A 15,026-nucleotide genomic window follows, 5' to 3' on the forward strand; every position below is an offset into this window, starting at 1 on the left:
TGCCTAACAAAAAGTCCCTCTCCAGCATCCTTGTAGGCCCCCTTCAGATACCGCTCGGAGGTCTCCACGCAGCTTCGTTTCTCCAGGCTTAACAGCCCCAGTTCTTTCAGCCTGTCTTCCCCATCGCATTTCTCCCTTTGAGACTGACCCACAAGCTCTCTGCTGGCTCATCACCCATCCCCAGGCAGAGTTCCATACTCTCCAGCCTATCATTGACATAAATAGCCACGCTGCCTCCCCATTTGCCCAGTCTGTCTTTTCTAAAGAGCCTATAACCTTCTGTTCCAACACTCCAGTCACAGGAGCCATCCCACCATGTTTCTGTGATGCCAGTGGTATCACATCCCCATAGGCGTGCACACATCTCTAATTCCTCTTGTTTATTCCCCATATTGTGTGCATTTTTATAGAGGTATCTGAGCCGAGCTCAGAAGAAATCCGACTAATGGGCTGGAGTACCTCTGCATTACTCTGAGCATTCATTACAGGTGCTGGCATCTGACTGGTAGGGTTAATAAGTACATAAAGCATTCAAAAAGCTTTTAGTGGTTTCTTCATTTGAGTTCTGATCCAATTTTAGAAGAGGTACATTTATTAAATATCTGCTTTTTTAATAACTGTGTAAATTATGGCTCTGTGATTTTCTAGGATTTAGTTTTTTCCTGGTTTTTTTTATGATTCCTTTTTGTCGTCATTGCCACCATCCATTTATTTTTGATACATTCATGTATTTGTACTTACTGCTTTCCACCACCTTACTCTAACTGGAATTGCTTTTGATTTTAATCTTCAGCCTTCTTGAGTAGAATAGCTACTAATAGCTAAAGCAAGGATACTTTCTTAGGTGATGGCAGAACTGCTTTACCCTTTGGCAGGTGCTGCATCAAGCTTTAACTCTCAGCTCATGGCTTTTAATGTTTGTGGTTTTCTTCAGCCTAGTTTTGTGAATGATTGTTTCAGCTTCTAGCTGTTAAAATTCAAAACTCTGTGTGTGTATCTCTTTGTAGTATGTGTTTGTATAGTTAGTAACTGGAACAGCCGACCTTGTATGAAAAATTGATAGCTATTGGATAATGAACATTTGGCTCAGAGAGCAAGTAAGCTTTACACAAAAGAATGAGGTTTAACATGTGATCAGGCTCGATTGTTCCAGAAACTTACCCTTGCTGAAGATCTGAGGGCTGCTCTTTGTGCCACGATAGGATCTGTACCCTGGGCTCCCCCTCTTCTGCTGCCTTTTGTGGTTTCATTGCTCCACTAACTTGAAATACCTCTGCAGGCATATTTTCTCATTATTTTAAAGTAGGCTGCTTATTTGAGCTGATACACACTGCAGTATAGTTACCTAACGTATTTTTGTAGTAATTTTTTCATGTCTCTTAACTTTGTTGGTTTTATCTGAGACAGTAGTTTATTGACAGACCTGTCTCCGTAAATGAGTAAGGACCAAACAACTGAATACTTGATTTACAACTGTGTGGTGTATCTCTGTACATTAATTTATACCAGTTTTACTTGCTACACTGAGCATTTCCAGTGCCCACAGAACTCCACCTCCTGTCTGTCAACTTCTTTGACATTTAGAACCCATTCTGATCTAGGTATCCTTTTCCCTTTCTGCCATTCAACAAGTGTATTGATTAGAAGGGTCCCAAGCAGTGTTTCTTTTCTCAGAGCTGAAGGGAACAAACTGAGCAATACGTGTTCGCTTTCACTATATGTTTTGGATTAAAGCAGCAGGCTGGCATACATGGCTCACCTTTATCTTGCTTTGGGGTAGTTGTTGTAGGGATCAGCTCTGCTCAGCCCCTGTTGAGTCCAGACAGGCAAAACACGCCATGTTCCTTTCTAAGACAGCTTAGTCCTGGACAAATGTCAAAAGTTTTGTAGCTTCTTGCTGAGCTGATAGTTTTGTTAAACCTGGATATTTTCCTAATATGTCCGCAAGACCATTATCAGCCTACCTTAGCACCACATTCGTTGCTTGTGTTTTTTAGAGATATTTTTGAGGATTTTTCTCCCGTCTTTATGTGTGCAAACATAATGAATAGTGAATTGTTTTCAGTGCTTCAGTTTGAAGGCCTTTGGAGGCGGGATATTTGTATGTGCATATACATGCAGGCTCTAACAGTTCCACAGGAAAGTGGTTTTGCCCCTTTTTAAAAAAACCCTAACTTTTCTTTAGTGAACTGTCTTTAGAAGAAACCTGGACTTACTAAGAAATGCCAAGTTAATGCCAAGATGATTTTGATTTCTTGGTTTGGGGATTTGGTTGAGTTTTGTTCATTCATTTTGGTTCGTTGCTTTGTATGAAGCTGCTAAAACATGGGAAACATTATTGCTTTAGAAAGGGGAAGGTCTTGTATAGTGATAACACAAAGTACACTCTCATCTTTTAGTTCAGAAGCAAAAGTATATATTTAAAGTATCGTAGTAAGGCAGGCAGATCGAGACTGAGACTGGTTTTCTGGATGTATATCATTATCTACTGTTTGATTTGCTATAGGGGATGAACTTGTGAATTATTTACCGACTGAATACTGACACTGTTCAGTAGGGTTGTTACTGTCCATGGTTGGAAAGGCGAGTCTCACTAACAGGGCAAAATCTTTTCCAGTGGAGCTCAGGAGAGCACAGGGCCTATTTGCCTCTTCCAAACTACAGTTTGGGAATGGTCAGCTCCAGCAGCAGGGAATCCTCGGTGCAAACCAGTGATGCTGCTGGCTGATACATGCAATATTGGCTTTCCACCTATGGACTAAGCCTATTCAGCTTGGGGTCTGCTGAACAAATATTTCTACATTCCCTTTTTTGGAGGGAGGGCAGCATTAGGAGACATATATAAAACACATATTCTTTTAATTTCCCATTCTCTGTCTGTACTATGATTTCCTTAGAGTACCATCTGTGCTGACATTTGCCCTATCTAGCAATAACTTAAAACTGGTCAGATAGGATGATTTGTTTGAACTAGAGGAGCAGCTTTTTGATGTCATCAAGTTGTGAAAAATCAATGGAGTTACAAAGGCATCATTGGCACATCATATTTGTGAGCTTCTGTATAATTTATTGAAAAGTTTTGGGCTGGGAATCATCACTAGAAAATAAACCCTGGATATTGTTTTCATAGGGAAAAGATTACATTTTGATTTGGTTATTTGACAGAGGAGAAGTGTAGATTTGTATCACCCATGTGTATTGATTTTGTTGGTCTAACTGTCAGAGTATGTGTCTTTAAAATTTGGGAAATAAATCAATTGCAAATATCTTAGCCACATTTACGTTCGTAATGCTCCCACCCTGGTTATTACTCTACAGCACAACTGTGTGAAATTCTGTACTCTGTGCAGAAAAGGCGACTCCATTAACGCAGCCTGATTTGGAGATAATTTCAATGTATTGTTAGAATAACTTTTAAATTAGATATGTAGTTTATCCTCACATGGAGGTTTGAAACTCCAATTAACTGATAAAGACCTAATTTTTTAATATTTGAACTGTGAAAATGCTCTGAAACAAAATGAACTGTTCACATTGTGTGCCACAAAGCAATGGAGTGACTTTTCATAGTATTTGATGCAAGATTGATATTAAATGTCCTCACTTTTGAATCTTAGAAAACTATTTCTTTTCATTTTCAGTTTGTATGCTTAGTTTTCTGGATGCGAACTTTGGGTTTGTTAAATTACACACCTATATATCAGTGTAAGCTACATGGTTAAAGGATTTGAAACAATATAAAATCACTTTGTCATTTCATTCTTGAATTTGTTTGCTGGAATGTGATAAACTATCTTCCATGAGAATTGCCCAGTAGAGACTTATTTAAAAAGCAGTTATGCTGCGTGAAGCATTTAATAATAGAGTTTGATGAAATGGGAAATGAAAGTATGCAGTTATGCTTAGTTTTCATTAAATCATCCGTTCACACTTTGTGATGTAACTTCGTGGCAGTATAATGCATAACACAACTGAAGTAGGAGATAGTAATGCTTGAGGAGGTTGCTGTGTTTTCTACCATTTAATGCAGCCTATATTTATTCTGAGGCATCTCTTCCATAATCAGAGATATATACTTTTTTCTTACTGTTTTTCTTTTCTTATAAGAACAGATAGGTTTGGAATGTATTTGGGAGGATAGAATATTTCAGAATAAATTGGCTTGATTTAGTTGAGAATGGCTGTGCTAGTCATTGTAATTTGTTGTGACATTTCATTTTGTTTGGCTTTGCAGAGTTGTTTCTATGTTGTTAATAATGTAAAAGGTCTGCACTATACAGCATGGTGAAAGCAGGTGTGCACCAGCCTCAAACATTAGGCAAATTAGACATAAATTTGGTGTTAACTGGCAATTTTAGTCTTTTCTTTTGTAATTTCTTAGTTTGCAGTGATGCTGCTTCTTGAATTTGAGCTCTAGATGAAATAGAAAGGTTTCTGTAACATATAGCTAGTTTTGATGAAACCAAAATGGTCTTTTCATGCAATAAATTAATTCCTAAGTACTAAGATGTTAATTTTCCTTCAAAGAACCAGTCAGCATCCAACGTACCACGTTTTCTGCATCTTGCATTGCTTGACTCCTTGTTCATTTCAGTTACCTTGTTTGTTAGCATGTTGAAACGTGTGGTTTTATGAAAAAAGTTGTTCTTCATGTTTTTTACCTCCTCTTGCTCTCTTTGGACGTCTATACAGAAGTGCGCCATCACTTCACAATGACTACATCTTTTATCTCCATGCTCCCTGTCTTGCAGAATTCACATTTTTCCAGAGTCATCTTCACATCTTCACAGCAACTAATTTACTGGTATCAACATAAGGCATGGGAGCACCCCTTAACACCTTACTTTACTACAGAAGGTAAAAGGCTTCAATGGTATAGGCAGGACTTTACTCTTATTCCATGGCAAAGTGAAGTCTTTTTCACTTTCCAAGAAGACTTTCTTATACCTCATAGATGGTTGTGCAAGATTTCTTCCTCTGAAGCAGCTCATGCATTGCACATATCTGGATGAATATGAAACAGGCATTATAAAAAAGGAGGGAGGGGGATAAAGCTGTTCATTCCACATGGAACAGACACCCTTGAACACAGAGTGAGTCTGCAGCAGCCTGGTATAACTGTCACCTACAGGAAACCTACAGAAAACTTTGAGCAAAGTGTTCCATTCTAAAAAAATACTTAAACTTGTCCAGTCTATTTCCTCTTGTGAGCTTCTAAACAGTGGACAAATTTGAGATGTCCTGTGGATGGTGTCAGATGCTTTGCACAAGTCCAGGTGTCTCAGATTGGTGGAGGTGCCTTTGTGCCTCTCAGAAGAGAGTTGCCTGCTAGTATTACCCATTGCCTTTTCTTAGTTGCACTGGTTGTTATCTGGGGAGCAGACTGGGCTGCTGGGCTCCAGCATCTGTCCTGATGTGACAGGTCTTTCCTCTCCAGTATGCAGAGTGGTGAAGTGGTTCTGCAAGGGCACCTCAGGCCTCGGGGGAGGTCTCTTCCTCCTGCTGGTCCTTTCCCTTGCAAGCTTCCATTCTTCTGCATTATTGGCCCTTCTCTGTGTGGTGTTGGGAGAATTTTTAGCTGTTTGGCCGTGGGCTGTTGTTCCACTGCAGGCTGTGTTTGGAAGCAGCTTATCCAACTCCTTCTCAGCCCCCCTGACGTTGGGCAGCCACCTCACTACCTCCTGCAGCTCAGCCACTGTCCTCAAGAGATTCTCTGCCCAGGTACAGCTTTGCAGGCAGGTCTACTGTCCATCCCTGCTCCAGGAGACAGGTCTGGGCACCTCCTGCAGCCCGAGATCTGCAGCTTGTGCTTCCATTCTTCAAGTCTTAAGTGAATGTAACTGTATTTCCTTAAGATAAAATAAGTGTTTATTGCACGAATGTGCAAAGCACCAAACCTATGCCATGAATAATAACACTTTTATCACCAGTTATTCTAGGATGAATAACTTTTAAACTATTCTTGAACATGAAGAAAAAAATAATCGGTTGAACCAGATGCTTACTTATTCTTATCTATTTTAGAGAACTAATTATCCCTGTTGTTGGTAGTGCTAAAGCTTACAAAATTGCTTCCATCTTTGAATTACTATAATTAAGACAATAACTTCCACATCTAGTTAACATTGCTGTGCAGCTGGTGCATTCATTGACATGCAGATTTTGCATTTTGTAAATTTTCTGCCATTGTGATTAAAAATTTTAAATACTTATTTTCATTTCCAAAATGTCTGTTTCTCATAAAGACGTCTTTGTAAAGCAAATCAACTGAAACCAAACTCCTGTAACATCAAAGGAAGATCTAGTGAAGTGTGGTTAGGTGATAGTATATTTTAAGAAGATATATAACCACAGATAGCTTTTGTAGGTATGATCACTCTGAATTTTGGATCCCATTTCATAGGGATTTGGGTCACTGAGTTAAATGTCAAATCTGGAACAAGCCTGATGTTGGACTTCCGAACTGTTGTTTTGGAAGGAGTTATTAGTTGATGCAGGAGTTAATCCGGCACAGTAACAACCTGAGGTTGTTCACAAAACTAAAACTCTGTAATTAAAAATCACTAATATGAATAAAATAGAATAATGATTACTAACCAAAATGTGATTTAAGTTCTACTTTTTCTGTACATCTTATTACTTCAAGTTGATTTCTATCAGTCTACTTTGATAGAAGACTCATGCTGTCGGTGCTAATCTTGTTTATTTGTATATTCAGCAGCTTCAATGAGAAATTTTACAAGGCCTCTAAATTTAGATAGATTTTGAGAAGCTTCTTAGTCACTATTCATTTCTTAATAACCAGCAACACTATGAAATTAGCTGATAGTGGCTGTTGGTTATTTATTTTTAAATTGTTTTTCTCTGGCCCTTGCTTTCATTACATGAATGCCTCATGGACGTTAATCAGTTTTGCTCAGTGAGTTAGAGATGTCCCCAGAGTAAACTGCTAAAATAAAGAATCAAATATTGATTTATGCTGAGACTGAAACATTGATTTCTTTTTCAGGCTGAAAATGCATATGAAACAAGGTGTACTAATGGTGCTTGTTTTAGAGGCTGACGTCGAATTGTCTGTGGGCACATAGGAGAAGGTTTGTTAGGGTGTAGTTGAAGAGGACGCGGGCTGCGCGCAGCTCGCAGGTACGATACCAAATGTTCTCATAAATAGTGCTGGCTCCAGGGCACATTTCAGGGGGTCCAAATCCAGTGTCCAGTTACCAGACCCAAGTCCGATGTCCTGCAGTGTTCAGTTTCAAGAATGCATTGGGAACACTTCAGTACACGTAACAAATGTTATTTTTACTGCAGGCAGAGAAGATAACTCTAGAAATAGGAAAAGCTCTATTTCTGTAGTAATGGCAAAGGCATTGTTTCAGATATTTTGATACGAACTATCAATTTTGCTGAGCATGTTCAGATTAAATCAAGTTGCTCTCATCTTCTCACAGATCTCTAGATCTGGGTTTGGCAGTGTGGGTGCTTGGTGGCCTTGGTGGCACAGGGGTTTTGGGATGGCAGCAGGGGATTTGCATTTTGACAGCCTTGGAGCTTGACCCTGCACTCTGGGCAGTACAGAAACTCTGTGCTATTAAAATCATATTTTGCCTGAACTGGAAGACCTGGAGAGGATTTGTTCTCTGGAATTATGAAGTGGGGTCTGAGAAAAAAAGGTTAACAAGACCCATACCAAATTGCGAGAGGAAAGGAAGGTCAGGCTTAGGCTTGTCTTGCATTTAATGAAAATAGCAAAACGTTGGCTTATAAACAAGTAATAATGCTTGGAATCTCTCTGGACTGGTTAAGAACTTTTTTCTAGTTAAAACACTCAGAGATGTATAGGTAACCTTTTCCCTTTCTACTTTCTCCTTCTACTCCTGTTTTCTTACACAGATTGAAGTACTTTTAGGGTAAGGAAACATAGAATGTTGTTCAGAGAATTTGTGAACTGTAATAAACAATACTTAATGCAATTTATAGGGTTAATAATATGGTCTCCTCATTATCATTGGCTTTGTAGCTCAGTATTGAGCCCAATACTGTCTGTTTGGCTAAAGTGTATCTTCCAGGAAATAGGGTTTTTTTTTCATTTGAACTGTTTCTGCCAACACTTAAATTGACTAGTTTGAATTTCTTCGGCACAAAGCCCTGGTTAAAGCCAGCTTTTCTTCTTTCATATGTAGCTGTTCTTCTTTAGGAGGTGCTCAAATGCTGTCGTAGTGACTTCTTGGGGGAGGTCACCCAAACGAAGTCTTCATGTTGCCTTCCCCCTTACCCTTTTTTTTTTCTATTTTAGTGACTACCTTAACTTCATCTCTTTGTTCTGTAGTTTCTCAGGGATTCCAAGATCTAAAAGTTTTGTGTTTATATCCAGGGAGCTCTCCTCAAACAGTAGAGAGTGTGATTGTATTTGTATATTTTTCTCATCATATAACATGGATTCAAGAAATTAGAAATTCTGGTTTTAGCCTCTCTAAGCTTTGCCTTATTGCCAACACACATGGTTCATGGAAATGGCTAAGGAGGCCTAAGTGATGTTCCCTCTTCCCAGATGAGACATCCAGGGAAACTGAAAGTTATCCAATTTTGAGGGTGTAAAGAGAATAATGTTTTATTCCTAACTTGGGGCTAGGCTTTCATTCCAAGCCATTCCCTCCTTTGGGTACATTTGTGTAAACCTGACCTATTTTAATGGGTCTCAGCTGTGCTTGCTTTCCAGCCACTTAACCCTTTCTCTTTTGGTTCCTTATCTTTGCAAGTACAGCAGAGAAAACGGGTTTTTAAAACTCGGTTCAATTTGGCAAACGTGGGCAAGCAGTTAAAAAACTCTCCAAGTTTGGGACAGTTCATGTGTTATGATTTAAATATACTGAGTTTCCATAGCCAGCGCCAGATATCACTGTTGTATAGTGTATTTTAGGAACTGTCTTCAGCAAACGGATATGACCAGAGAGGATGGAGCTCTGTTTTCTCATTGTACTGGTATTTTATATTGAGCAAGATTATACATTAAACATTATATATTAAACATTATAATTTGTATTAAAATACCCAGGGCTTCTTTATTTCTTACATAGTAATATGTATTATATTAGAATACTCAGGACTTTCATGTTGTGAGAAAGATTTTCTGATAACATAAACATAATGATTATGTGGTATTAATGTAGAATTGAGTATTCTGTTTTTTTCAACAGTTACTGAAATAGAGTAACTGGAAACAGACTAAAAAAAAAATCCTTGAACTGAGATTTTAAGCTTCTTAAAATCAGGCTGTTAGTTTTTCCATACAATGTACACAATGGCAATCAGTTTTTGGATGGGCTATTGTTGAATAATACATGAATGTAAATGGAGATTGTATGGAATCAGTTGGATAATTTTGAGGAATGTTTTAAGTACACTAAAGAGCCTGAATAGCAGTTAATGGTGCTTCAGCTTTATTACTGTTTATTACAGTTGGCAGTTCAGTTGCATTTTTTTCTGCATTGAGTTCTCTAGTTTCCTATAGAACAGCAATAAAAAAGCTTACAAATAAGAATAGTCAGATGCACTGTGTCCCGTGACAGCAAAATACTTTTGCACTGAATTGTAGTTCTTGGCAGTCTGAGCATGCTTATTGTTGGGCAGCTCCAGAAGATCAGCTGGTGCAGGAAGGACTGGGGCAGACATCAGCATTCAGAGCTCTGCAGGCAAATAGACTTTGCATGTGTCTGCGGTAACCCAGCGGGAAGCTTCCTGGGACACCTCCAGAGCTGGGCCAGTGAGGTCCTGATTTAGCCTCAGCTCAGCCTTCCCTGCTCCTGCCTATTCTCCCCCTCCCTACCAGGACAAATGTGATTTTAGTTGCCTGTTTTGAGAACTACTGAAGTAAGCAGAAATATTTCTGCCATCTAGAAAGCAAGTTAGAGGCACAATAAATAAATGTACGTAGCTTTAGTACTTAGTTGTGCGATTTTGCTGGGAACCTGGACTGTTTGTTGTGTTTAAACAACGGGAAAAGTGGTGATCAGAAAGTGATTTAAATATCTAGTAGTTCTTTTTCACAGGTCTGTGGTTTAAAGATGTTTCCCTTGACCATTACAATTACTTTTATCATCTTTAGAGCTAGATGTTTGCTACTAGCAATCAGAGGCTGGGAAGCAAATGGAGGAACACATTGTTCTCTTTGTTTGACTAAGTTCTGAAACTCAAGTAGGGAAAAAACCCCATTCTGAACTGCTTCATACTGAAGTATTGCTTTCTTTGCTAGAACAAAGTCATGGCAGTGAAAGGAGCTGGTTCAGATGTCTTGCTTTGCAGAGCTTTCTATTGCTGTTGCCACATGTGTTCACACAGATTCTTGAATCTCAGGTTTTAAGTTTTGTTAGTAATCCTGCTCATCTGCTGAATTGTGCCAACACTTTGCTTCGTAATTTTAACCCTGCCCTAAGGAATATGCTCTGGTTTCTTACAGTAATAGCTAATAATTGTAGCAAATTTATTTGCTAAGTTAGACATTGGTAGGAATATGTGAAGCACTCTGGGGTATTCCACAGTTTTCTGCCGTTTGTGTGATTTGTAGAGCATGAGTTGCACAGATTTGGGGAATTTGTTGTCTGCTATCTCTGGTGGCCTGTGCATCGTGAGTCAGAGTTTTCATATTGCTTCCAGCATATTAAAACACTTGTTGATGACAAAGTGCCATTTGTTCCTGTGTGCTTACTTGTTTACAGGGTCACTGCTGACCTAAACATTGGGAGATTCCTCCTTGGCGGAAAGGTGTTCTGCAGGACCTGCCTTCAGGTGCTTTTGTCCATCTGACCAAGCCTTATAGTTTCTCTTTCTTTCTTTCAGCTGTCGGACAAGCAACAGAAAGAGTTTGATTGTAACATCCAGCACATCTCCAACTCTCCCGCGACCACATTCCCCTCTTCATGGACATGCAGGTAACTTCTAAGGACTGCTTTACCTGAACATCGTTAGGAAAAATGTCAGTGTTCATTGCAGTGACTTTGACTGTATTGGTACTCTGGATCAAAGTATGCTCTTTGAAACTTAATCTGACTGTAGTTTTTCACCTTTTCTACCTTGTAAGAGGGTCTTTAGTTTCAAAATAAATGTTTTATGTCCTCATCTGCTCTGTACTTTCTAGTTTGCTGCCATATCTGTCCTCTTTCTGGGGACTCAGTCCTTGAACATCCTGCAAAAGAACCTGTGATGGAGAAGGAAGTAAAATAAAATTAAATAAATACATTTAAGTAAATATCTTGTTTTGAGTCTTCTAACATGGTTAACTTGTGCCAGTGATTTAACTGTAGTTCTCACAAGGTGAAACATACTGCTTGTTTCTGTTTACCTCCAGGAGCCTGTCAGCTGTGCAGTATGCTGTCTTATGGTCTCTATCTGCTACTTAGAGCATCATGAGATGTTTCGGAGTCTTTTCTTCTTTTACGTTACTGGCAGTTCTACTGTGGCAGCAAGTAGGAAATGCTCATTTCAGAGCAAATGGGCAACTGCTTGTTAGTCATCAAAGTAAAGTGTGTGGAGAAATTATTTCTATAGAAGAAAGACTGATTGTTTAGCCTACAATACTACAGACTTTCAGACAGGGTCACGCATGCAGATTCAACAGTTTGCCTGAACAGCATGTTCCCTTGATGTTTTTATTGCTGATGGAGGTAGGTGATGTGTGTCTACCTTGTTTTAAATATTTCAAAATGCCAGCAAAGATGGTTGGGCTTCAGGTATGGCCCTAACCAGCTCCAGTCAGTAGCGTGAAACAGGTTGAACATTTGTGGCACGTCACCCACTGTGGAGCCTGTCTGGAAGCACATCACTGTGGCATGTAAGAGAAGGAACTGTTGTTTTCGTTGTAATCAGACTTTCCTCCTCCTACATGGCAGTATGTTCTGTAAATACTTTCTGGAGATTGGAGCTAAGGAAATGCTGAGAAAGAACAGCAAATTCAGAGTAGCTCAGCTAGAAGGAACCATCTGCTTCTGTTTGCAGAGCATTGCATCTCGAGAGGTGACATCCAGCCTGTTGAAAGGAAAAAGAAGACCAAAGTTGTTGTTCAGGGATGCTCATGAAATCCTCAACCACTCTAAGCTTTCATAAAAACCTGTCATATTTGCTCGGGATGCTTTAAAGAAAGTCCAGTCATGGAAGGCTAGGAAGTTACTTTAATGACATTGTTCTGTTTAAAAGGCCTATGATTTTCAAATGAAAATGTTAACAAAATCTTTTGCTTCAGAAGCTCAGATAAAATGCAGGGCTAAAAGTTTGCATAGGGAATCCATTTCTCTTCAGACTCCTTCGGTTCTGTTGTGTGTGATTATGATGGGGGTGGCTTTATAAAATTTGGTTTCAACAAGGCATTTTTCTTGGTAGAGATTCTACTCTTAGTTACACTGTGCTCTTTGCTTTGTTCTTAGAGTTCATATGTATGTCGGATTTACTAAATTCTAAATTAGCTGTACAAGCCTTTAACTGAACTGATGGAGAAGGAGTCTCCTCAGAATATGGAAGAAGTGTCCTTGCTTGGCAGATCGCAACTAGATGATGACATGATCATTGCTCAGAAAACAAATGCAGGAATGTTCATAGTAGAAACATTTATATTTTCTTTTGATTTGCTTTTGTTATCTGTCTAGTTCAAAGATGAAAAATTGCTGTTACTGGTTTCGATGCTGTCTCAGGCTTTACAAGCTTACAGTATGATGGAAGTGTGTTCTAGCAACAAAAGTAACACTAATCAGTGGTATCGCATCTTTCCTCAGCAATAATTGTCAAATATTTCCATTTTTGTTCTGATGTTGCATATGGGATTTAAAACTATTAATTAAAAGTGCATCCTTTGTGACTTCCAAGAGTAGCCAGTAGAGCATAGGAAAATAAATTGCATGTAATTTGAGTTCTCTACCTGTACTATATTTAGGAGTCTTCCCTGGGAAAATTAATTTATTCAAGAGACAAAAGTAGATGAAATTTAGAGTAGAGTCACAAATATTTTCTTAAGAAATATCATATATGAGGTGTGACTCTGAGAACAGGCTGTGATATTTGTTTAGTATTTGAACAGAATCTATCAATCTGTTTGTTCAGGCACATACACTGGTAAGTTACTAAGAAATGCTGGAGCCTCTCCCTGGCTTCTTTTCTCTTGTATTCTTAATGCCCATTCTGCACCTCTCTTATGAATCAAAGGAACAGCACACATGCAGAGAAATCAAGGAGGCTTTCTAAAATGTTTCCATTCAGAAACCACTCTGAAATCAAGTCCTGTGTGGCACTAGCCTCAGGAGTTACTCTTCTGTATGTAATGTAAAAGTCAGTGGATATGATATTGCACAGCTGATTGTCTATCAGGCAAACCTACCTCCTAGTGAACAGTAATCCAGGCAGATACTCTCTAAAACAGCATCCAGGAAATTTCATATCCTATAAAATTTAGAGGAAGAGTGATACTTCAAAGATCTCAACATGTGAGATAAAAGTACATCCAAAAAATTACAACTCTGCCATGAAATCACTTCTGATTCAAAAACGCTGAATGGATTTGAAGTGTGCTAGTTCAGTTTTCAAACTGTATGAAATAAGGTTTTCCAAAATGAGCTGGGACCTTGGTATGGAAAGGCACAGCTTGTTGACTTTGTGGGAAAGTCACTCTGCTTGTTTAGTCTCCCAGACTTGGAAGTGCCCAGTTTTAGGAACAGAGGTTTGAAAATTATCCTTTTATTCTAAATCACGTTTCTTTCAAAATCAGAGGAAAAATATGTACACATATATATATGTTCCTTACATTTGTTTGCATTTCCTTGAATTCATTTTTTTAAATCTGAAAATTACAGAGAAGTTACATCATGAGATTGACTACTAAGTTAACATTAAATTGTATTTTAAAATGAAAAGCTTAAAATCAATCTGAGAAGCAACATCATCTTTACAAGAGTTGAAAAAGAGAGATGAAAAAAAATAGATTAAATATACAGATGAAAGAGAGAAATACATAGATGAAAGAGATAGGTTTGTACAGCTGGATAACTGAAGTTCAGGCTATTTTAAAATTTACTTTCCACAACTGTAAGTAGCCAGGTTGCTTGCTGGATTCTGGAGATGCTGGTTACCTTCATCCTGCTCCCATCTGTAATAGCAGGTGGAAGGAGCTGCTCACAGGCAGCACTGTGGTACTGAATTAAATTATTCTGCTCTTACACTGCAACTTCAGTTTCCACCTTCTGACAGAAGAATGGCTATTACTAAGGACTTTATTTATTGATTATTTTGAGATTGGGCAGGTGTTGTCCTGGTTATCAAAGCATTACCCAGGGAACTACAGACCAGTCAGTCTCACCTCTGTGCCCGGCAAAATCTTGGAGCAGATTCTCCTGGAAAGAATGCTGAGGCACATGAAAAACAATGAGGTGGTTGGTGACAGCCAGCATGGTTTCACTAAGGGGAAATCCTGCCTGACCAATTTGGTGGCCTTCTATGACGGGGCTACAGGACTGATGGACAGTGGCAGAGCAGTTGACGTCGTCTACCTGGACTTGTGCAAAGTGTTTGACACTGTCCCGCACAACATCCTTGTCTCTAAATTGGAGAGACACCAATTTGATGGATGGACCACTCAGTGGATAAAGAACTGGCTGGATGGCTGCACGCAAAGAGTTGTGGTCAACGGCTCAATGTCCAGTTGGAGACCAGTAACGAGTGGTGTCCCTCAGGGATCGGTGTTGGGACCTGTGTTGTTCAACATCTTTGTCGGTGACATGGACAATGGGATTGATGCGCCCTCAGCAAGTTTGCCGACAACACCAAGCTGTGTGGCTTGGTTGATACGCTGGAGGGAAGGGATGGGATCCAGAGGGACCTGGACATGCTTGTGAGGTGGGGTGATGCCAACCTCATGAAGTTTAACCAAGACAAGTGCAAGGTCCTATACCTGGGTCGGCACAACCTCAGGCACAGCTACAGGCTGGGTGGAGAAGAGATTCAAAGCAGCCCTGGAGAAGGACTTGGGGGTGGTGATTGATGAGAAACTC

The 15,026-nt window shown here is 39.3% G+C and overlaps 1 protein-coding gene across 1 annotated transcript in view; it reads left to right on the plus strand.

Moving 5' to 3' along the window:
* LOC104403578 (microtubule-associated serine/threonine-protein kinase 2-like) overlaps positions 1-15,026 on the plus strand; it is a 103,327-nt gene that overhangs the window by 25,924 nt on the left and 62,377 nt on the right. Inside the window, 1 exon segment of the mRNA XM_010011766.1 lies at positions 10,837-10,928. Within this exon segment, the coding sequence (XP_010010068.1) occupies positions 10,837-10,928 (92 nt within the window).

The sequence above is a fragment of the Nestor notabilis genome, unplaced genomic scaffold (genome assembly GCF_000696875.1).
Source record: "Nestor notabilis isolate BGI_N333 unplaced genomic scaffold, ASM69687v1 scaffold19233, whole genome shotgun sequence".
Classification (NCBI taxonomy): domain Eukaryota; kingdom Metazoa; phylum Chordata; class Aves; order Psittaciformes; family Psittacidae; genus Nestor; species Nestor notabilis.